Genomic DNA, 7,939 nt, shown 5'->3' with positions numbered 1-7,939 from the left:
GATATTTGTTCTTACTTTATGTACTTCAAAAATAAAGAACCCCCTTAAATTATAATTATTTTCCCGCAATTTAAGAAATCTTTGAATACCATCTGGAAGACTATTCTTACTCGATATAGTATCTCCAGTGTTCTTAAATACACTATGTCACAAAATTTTAAAGCAGAAGGCCTTAAGAACAGTGGGTTTGTGGAATCAAAAATAATTCATTTTCATTTATTTATATTTCACCAAGTCACAACAAACGCTGTTCACTGTACAAAACAATCTAAGGAAGCCCGCAGATTGCGTTGAATCACTTCTTCACAGTCTCCCATCCTGAGCAGCACATTGGCGACAGTGGAAAGAAAAAACCTCCATTTAACAGGAAGAAACCTCCAGCAGAATCAGGCTCAGGACATGGGCCGTCTGCCTCGACCGGCTGGGTTTGTGGGGGCAAAAAAAAGACAGAGAAACACTGGTCCAGGTGTGTTTTCCTCTGGAAGAGAGACAAAACACATTATTGATAGAAATAATTACATGTAGAGGAGAGAGACTGGGAGACTAAAGACAGCAGCAGAGTGAGGACATGTGGACAGTTTGTCCTCCAGCAGTCTAAACTTATAGCAGCAGAACTATGAGATAACTCAGGAAACCTAAGCCTAATTGTATAGTGATACAGATTTGCTTCCATTCTGACAACATCTTTTACAGGAAAAGTCTTGCATATTTCAACGAGACGATGTCAAACTTCATGCTGCATCCATTACAACAGCATTACTTCATGGCAGGCCTGCATGCAGTCCAGACCCCTCACCAATAGAAAACATTTGGTGCATTATGAAACAAAAAAAAATCTGGCAAAGARGACCCAGGACTGTTGAACCACTAGAATCCTACATCAGACAAGAATAAGACAACATTCCTCTACAAAACTTCAGAAACTGGTTGCCTCATAGACATTTATAGACTCTTATTAAAAGCAGAGGAGATGTCTCACTGTGGTAAACGTGGCTTTGCTGCTGCCATAAAAGTGAAAATTAACTTCTTTTTTTGTCCACTTTTAAAGAAAAGTACTTCTCTAAAACTTCTGACAAGTTTATGTTTGCAATTTAGGTTTACAAGATTCGCCAAGTATTGCATTTTGTTTTATTTACATTTTGCACATCTCAATTTCCAAAAAGGAGGTTGTAGGATGAGTTTGTTTGAATTGTACTTTAAAGTGGAAATAATTGGAACCTAAATATCTGTACTTATTTTACAAAATTACTCAAGTTTGATAAATGAAAAAAAGCTTGTGGTTTAAAAAATTGTTTTCTCCTTCCAGAGTGTCAGAAACTCTGCAGAGCATCTTCTCGAGCCGTGCCCAAATCAGACGAGAACAGCTGGATCTGGAGAGGCAACTGAAGGCAAATGAGCTGCGCCAGCGCTACAGTGAGGAGGACTACCTGCAGGTCCAATACTTCTGTGCCAAAGAGAAGACAGAGAAGGTAGTTGATGAAAACACCGCATGGTCTTTTTTTTTTCATCGTCCCTGCAGAAAAAAGTGCTGAGTCCTCAGTTGGTCAGTATTTATTCTACAGTTGTCTGTTTACAGCACTACAGGAAACACACAGTTTTAGGATTCATGGCTTTTTTGTGCTGTTTGAATGTCAGTGATAGACCAAGCTGTACAAAATGTTTGACACATTGAAGTGAATTTTTAATCATTCATTATTAAGCTTTGCAAAATGTCTCACCAAACCAAMCTTTAAWAGAAAACAAACCGAACAAATGACAAAATCTACAATGCTGCATAAGAATCTCTCGTCATCGTATTCCTGCTTGCAGTCACCACTATTTTGATTGCGTGCACCGACCGTTCACYATCTCATTCGAATTACCAATAATTTTTCTTTTTTTCTTTAAACAGGCCACTTGTAAACATGAYCGAAAGATTGCCAGCCTGCGCACTCAGCAGCAGCACATCTTCAAACGTTTGAAGGAGACCGAGACGCGCTTCCTGGAAAATGACGGTTTGCTTCATCGTGTCGAAAACGAGATTAAGTTGCTAAAGTCAAACGATCAGAGCTCGGAGGTAAGTGGAACTCGGTGACCCTTTTCCCGTTTAGTAGAGCTTGAAACYGCAGCCAGATTTGTGCTTTTTCACTGTGACAGACGAACTTGATGACAGACTTTTTCACACCTCTTTGTTTTTCTGGTACACTCAGTTCAAGGTTTATCATCATCTCTGACGATTTACATATTTTATCTCCCACTTTTCTAATGTTGCTCAAATAAATTGTTTATATTATTTTCTAGAATTGTCTTTCAGTAGCAGATCAGTAAAGGCAGTTTGGGAGATAAGCTATGAAACACGTGATGAAATGTTGGAGGGTTGATAGAAATGATTGGTTGCCAAAAAATAACCTAACAATGTGGGTCACATTTGTCAAAATTCATTGCTTACTGTTTTTTTTTGTTTGTTTGTTTGTTTGTTTGTTTTGGAAGGTAGGCTGTATCTTAACTGGCATCGTGACTGCCTTTGTTTTCTTCCCATCTGTTCTCCCAGTAATTAGAAGCATGCTCATTTTATTTCTCRAGCTCACTCGTGGATCACCGAAGAGAATAAATCAATAGCCTCTGCTCATCCTTCACACAGCAGCCAGTTACCTAAAACCATCTCCATGTTATTTTTTTCTTCTTTATCCTTTCTTCCAGGAACTGACCCAGAACTATGACGCACCCACCAGTCAGATGTTCTCTCTGCTGTTGTTTCGTAGTTTTTCTTACGTCACGGGTCTTTTTTTTTTCTTGTACCCTCTCTGCCCTTACCTTGAGCTGTCTGCTTTTCTGATGAAACGTGGATGAACTTTGTGTCCTCTCCCCAGTTTACTGATCCCTCGCCAACTTTTTGTGCCTAATTCTGCCCATTAGTGTTCGCTCACTATGTTGTTATGTCAGAAAGCCTTGATTAGTCATTGCTGCTCCCTGAAATTTATTTATTTATTTATTTATTTATTTATTTATTTATTCAAAAGGGGACAGTGCAATTTAATAAAGCATGACAATTRATAAGTTAAAAAAGCCAGAATTATCCAAACGGCTATTTTCCATCTGTAGTCCCCTGGCCTTAAGGTTGGTCAATATTGGCAAAAAAATTAATCACGATTAATTGTGGTATTTAGCCGATAACAATTAATTTGACGATTAATGCCCTGGTGTCCCTGGACACCTTTATGTCCTGGTCACATGACCAATTTAGTGGGAAAGATTTGCTCTTCGTAAAAATCTTTTTCAAACTGTGTCAAAATCCCAGACTTCAGGCTGTACTTCAAATTTTAAATTGTGTTGATAAATAAATTACAGAACTTTTGTTTAAATGTTCGTCATATTTGAAGTGGAGAGGAGCACCGAGCGGACTGAACGGGGAACTATCCAGTCACTCTGCCTGGTGGCATTAATCGTATTAATCGTCAAGTGCCAAAAAATAATCGATTAATGTTTTTCTGACAATTAATTGCAGACGATACGATTATGCCCAACCCTACTGGCCATGATGTTAAAAAGCAGTATAATACAAGAGTAAATATACYATAATAATAATAATAATGTCCATAACTTTGATGGCTTGCTAGTACAATGTTTCGATTAATTTAATTGTACTTTTAGAGGCCTGTGACAAGCTAGATATACAATAAGTTAAATGGCTAAAAATCATACTATATAAAAACATCTTTGCTGCCTCGGTAGACATTTCATTCCTGACTGAACGAAAATTTGCTATATTCAACTTGACTATTTTATGAATCTTATCAACTTGAACTTTGAAGGAGAAGTTTGAATCAATTATCAAACCCAAAATATTTAAATTGCTTAACAGTCAGCAATTTTTCACCTGCAACCCATATACTGTATCTGAATCCTGGGAGCTTCTGTTAGTTTTACTGGAAAACATGCTGACTGTGAGACATTCAACTGTAGACAGCATTCTTGTAGCCGTATTGTTACATAATTCATTGCCTTTGTGAGTTTGGTTACAACAATATTCTTAGAGTGGCCATGAACAAATAAAACTGTATCGTCTGCATACATGATACATTCGACTTCAGGGGGAAAAACAGAAGGCAGATCATTTCCATAAAGACTAAATAAAAGAGGACCAATAACTGAACCTTGTGGAACACCTGTAGACAGTTTTAAGTTGTTCACAAATATCACCTTTCTTCCCTTTTTTAAGGTGTTAGAGAAAGACTTATATTGCCACAGACTGGAGCTGCAGGTAAATGATCTCAAACAGCACATCAAGCAGATGGTTGAGCTCACTGCGCTGCAGGATCAGGAGAACAAGCGTATGCAGAAGTAGGTTCACCATTAACTATGAGTTAGAACTATACCTAAAACAAAGACCACCTCAAAATATAACTGTGGTCTTACTCTGCAGAATGGTGAACATGTTGTTGCCAGCTTATAGTCGGCACTTCTCCTCGCTGCACGGGGCGGCGTTGGCCACGCCGGCGGACGAGGTGGAGAACCAGGAGCTGGAGCAGCTCGTGTTGAGGGAGAGAGGCGTGGTCTGGGCAGACCAGGAAGACGCGGGGCAACAGCCGAAAGGCGAAGAGCGCAGCGTGGAGTCGCAGGAGAGGAACGATGGAGGAAAAGTTGGGCTCCACAGCGAGTTGGCACCTGTCCTCTGTTTCTCCTATCTGCAATACCATCAGAACAGCCCCTGCAGTAAGTCGTCATGCTCCTGACATAAACCCCTTTTTACCCCTGCCTATTCAAAAGCTGCAAAGATTTGAGCTGATTCTGATTGAATAAACTRAAGCATCAGGCCAATTAGAAGAAATATGCTAAATAAATCATTTGTTGCCCAAATAAAACCAAATAGGCTGCACAATATGTCAAAAATTTACTGCCTTATCAGCAAAGCAAATCTCTATAAAATCAAAATGTTCAGAAGATGGGTGCTAAGACTTTTAATTTTTGTAACTTTTATACTTTTCAAAGTATTTAACTTTATATAAAATATTTTCCATGTAGAAATACACTACAATTTCCTCAAATCTTTCAAACATCTGGTTTTCCTTGTTGAAATCTGCTTCAGCATACTTACTCTGTTGTTTTGGCTTCTTGTGCTTATTTTAGCTTTAAAGTGCCTGTGACATGCATATTCTTCAAATACAAAAATCAAAGAAAACATCTTTATGTTTAAGAAAGTTGGAATAATACACACAATTTAACCCATTTTGTCCCATAACTGGCACATTTTCTTTTGAACTTGGCTCAGCCAAAGTAAAACAGGAAGTGACATCAAAGGGGAACTCTTGAACAAACAAAACTCTCTGGTCTTTGTTTATTGAAACAATATTATTTGAACTCTTAACTCTTTTTCATCTCTCTGATAGAAACTCAAAATAATATACAGAAACATCAGATTCTTCTCTACAGGCTGGGTTGTTGGCTGTTGTAGCAACGCTCTGTTCACATGCAGACATTCCCCTTTGACATCACTTCCTGTTACTTCACAGGCAAATATCTCAACAACTGTTCATCTCAGCGACATGAAATTTCTTTTGCGATATTTTGTCAATGTCCTCTTTCTAAAAATGCATTCATATGTATTACAAAAATGTGACATCACGGGCATTTTAAGTTAGCTTTTTGCTATTTTCAGCTTTTATCCAGCCTCATGCTACTTTTTGGTTATAAACAGCCTTTTTCTACTTTGAGTTTTTTTGATAACTTCTTTCTGTTTTCTGCTTTTATCTACTTTTTGGGTACTTTTGTTTTATCAGCTTGTCTTTTATTAGTTAGCGTTTTGTTAAATTCAGCTTTTAACCAGCCTTTTTGCTGTGTTTAGTTTTTTGTTAGCATTTTGCTACAATTAGCTTTTAAATGGTGCCCTCCCTTTTTTAACTTTACCAGCTCAGTTTCAGCTTCTTCAGCAGTAAGTCAGCACACAGCATTGTRTCTATAGTTCTAGGGAAATACATTCTGAGTTTGTTTGTTTTTTTTCAAACCAATTAACCAGGAGAAATGTCTTGCCTTTCAGAAACAACACTCAGCATTTTCTTAGTTTTATTTTAAATGTTTAATAGAAACAGTTCCTTTCTGTCTGAAAATTGAATTTACTGTAACACTAAATCTTTGCCCCTTTTTTTTTTGTCTCAGATTTATCGGTATGCTAAAAGTTTCCCACTTCTTCTTGCTGCTCCTCTAACAGCAGCTGTTGACCTTTGACCCTGCATAAGCTGAAATGTATAATTCAGCCATGCTTGGTTGGACTAGAAATTGATTTTGAAGAACGTTGTAACATTTTCCGGATAACACACAATATGACTTTCTCTCTCTATCTAACATGTAGAAACATTTGGTCTTCTGTAATAACAAGCAGTTTATAATCTACAAATCTTTACATAGTTTTTAAAAAAAGATAAATATAATGTGATTTGCATTTCTTCAAGATATGCTAGGCCTTTTAATAGTGTTATTTATAATGAAACTATATTTGAAAGCAAATCTATATTCTGCATTTTTTTGTTTTTTTGTTTAAGTTTTATAGTTTTGCCACTGGGGAATAAACAAACCCTAAATTATCTTAGACAGTGAGAAATATTCACACAACACCTGGATGTAAGTTTCAGGATCACTCAGAATATGAAAGTCCACTGCCCTGTGAGAGCGAAAAATACAGCCCGGTGTGTTTGGCGCCGGTCCAGGTCCGGTGTGATTTGTGGGAGCCACGAGACCGCATGTTTCATTTTTAACTGTCATCTCTGCATGACCTAGCAGCACCGGACCCTCGTGACTTATATGGTTTGTCACACAGTGGAGTGTAAACTGCAGTCTGCAGGACACGCCGCGGTGAAGTCTGTTGTTTGTCAAGGAGTAAAGTCTGCACCTGTCCCTCTGCTCCCATGTTTGCCTGCTTTATTTGACGGTGCTTTTTGTTGACTTTTAATTAAAAATTAAATGTCAGTAAAACAAATGGGGGGGGTCCCACAACCTATGCATACGGATATTAATCTGGGCCAATTGTTTGTCATAGTTCAGAATTTAAGAGATAACATGTTCTTTAGAATCAAAACATTCAGAAATATTTTTTTTTAATTCTACATCTCTGCTGTTTTTCCTACATTATCTCATGCTTTGGTTTTATTTTCCTGATTTTAGATTTTTAAAGTATTTAAATAACTCCAGTGTGCGCAAGATTTAGTGATTATGTCATCTTTCTTTAAGAATAACAAATTAAGTTACATTTCCTTAAACCTTGTAAAAATAAAACTACAGTATAACTCAGTCATTTGTACAGATGAGTTCAAATATCTCATGAACCACTGGATAGATTTTATAAAACCTTCAGAAAGGAATAATATACAGTTTGTTAAATTTTGTATTTCAAAGTATCTGATAGTCAAACTGAAAATGGATTTAACTCAACAAATTTTACTGGTATTGAGAAAAAAATTTTGCGTTTTAATCACTGAAAGTCATCCTCAACACATACTCTGAGCTCAACTCACAAAATTTTATTAGATCATGCAAAACGGCATTTACAAGGTTTGACAATAAACAGCAAACTTTCTTAATGTAGAACTTAGATGTAAACGGTAATGTGCATTCTCTCAAGAGATGCAAGGTCTTTAATTTTATTTATGTGATGGCATCAGTTTTTTTATTTCTTTTAATCCCCAGGTGCGGAGAGGCCTACCAAAAGTGCATTACTGCGCAGTGTTGCTCCATCACCTAAAGGTAAATGGACTTTTCTCCCTTCCCCATCTTTCAAACATATTGTAGTTATTAATGTAAATCTCTTGCATACTCTTAAATCACTCCTTTGCTCTCCTCTTGTCACCTTTCATTCCCTCTATCTGCGCTTTGGCAAAAACACTAAGAGAAATTTCTGCATTTTATTGAAACAAACCAGTTTTATTTTATTTTTTTTTAAGTTTCCATATAAATTTCAGTTTGTTGTGCG

The 7,939-nt window shown here is 37.0% G+C and overlaps 1 protein-coding gene across 1 annotated transcript in view; it reads left to right on the top strand.

Moving 5' to 3' along the window:
- The window catches only part of kif18a (kinesin family member 18A), a 43,457-nt gene that overhangs the window by 18,986 nt on the left and 16,532 nt on the right, over window positions 1-7,939 (top strand). The window contains exons 10-14 of the mRNA XM_014026053.1: window positions 1,307-1,469; window positions 1,892-2,056; window positions 4,199-4,320; window positions 4,403-4,692; window positions 7,657-7,713. Coding sequence (XP_013881507.1) covers window positions 1,307-1,469; window positions 1,892-2,056; window positions 4,199-4,320; window positions 4,403-4,692; window positions 7,657-7,713 — 797 coding nt within the window. The remainder of the gene's footprint in view (window positions 1-1,306; window positions 1,470-1,891; window positions 2,057-4,198; window positions 4,321-4,402; window positions 4,693-7,656; window positions 7,714-7,939) is intronic.

The sequence above is a fragment of the Austrofundulus limnaeus genome, unplaced genomic scaffold (genome assembly GCF_001266775.1).
Source record: "Austrofundulus limnaeus strain Quisiro unplaced genomic scaffold, Austrofundulus_limnaeus-1.0 Scaffold5, whole genome shotgun sequence".
Taxonomy (NCBI): domain Eukaryota; kingdom Metazoa; phylum Chordata; class Actinopteri; order Cyprinodontiformes; family Rivulidae; genus Austrofundulus; species Austrofundulus limnaeus.
Note: the sequence above shows the minus strand (reverse complement) of the source record. Positions and strands in the feature narration are given on the sequence as shown.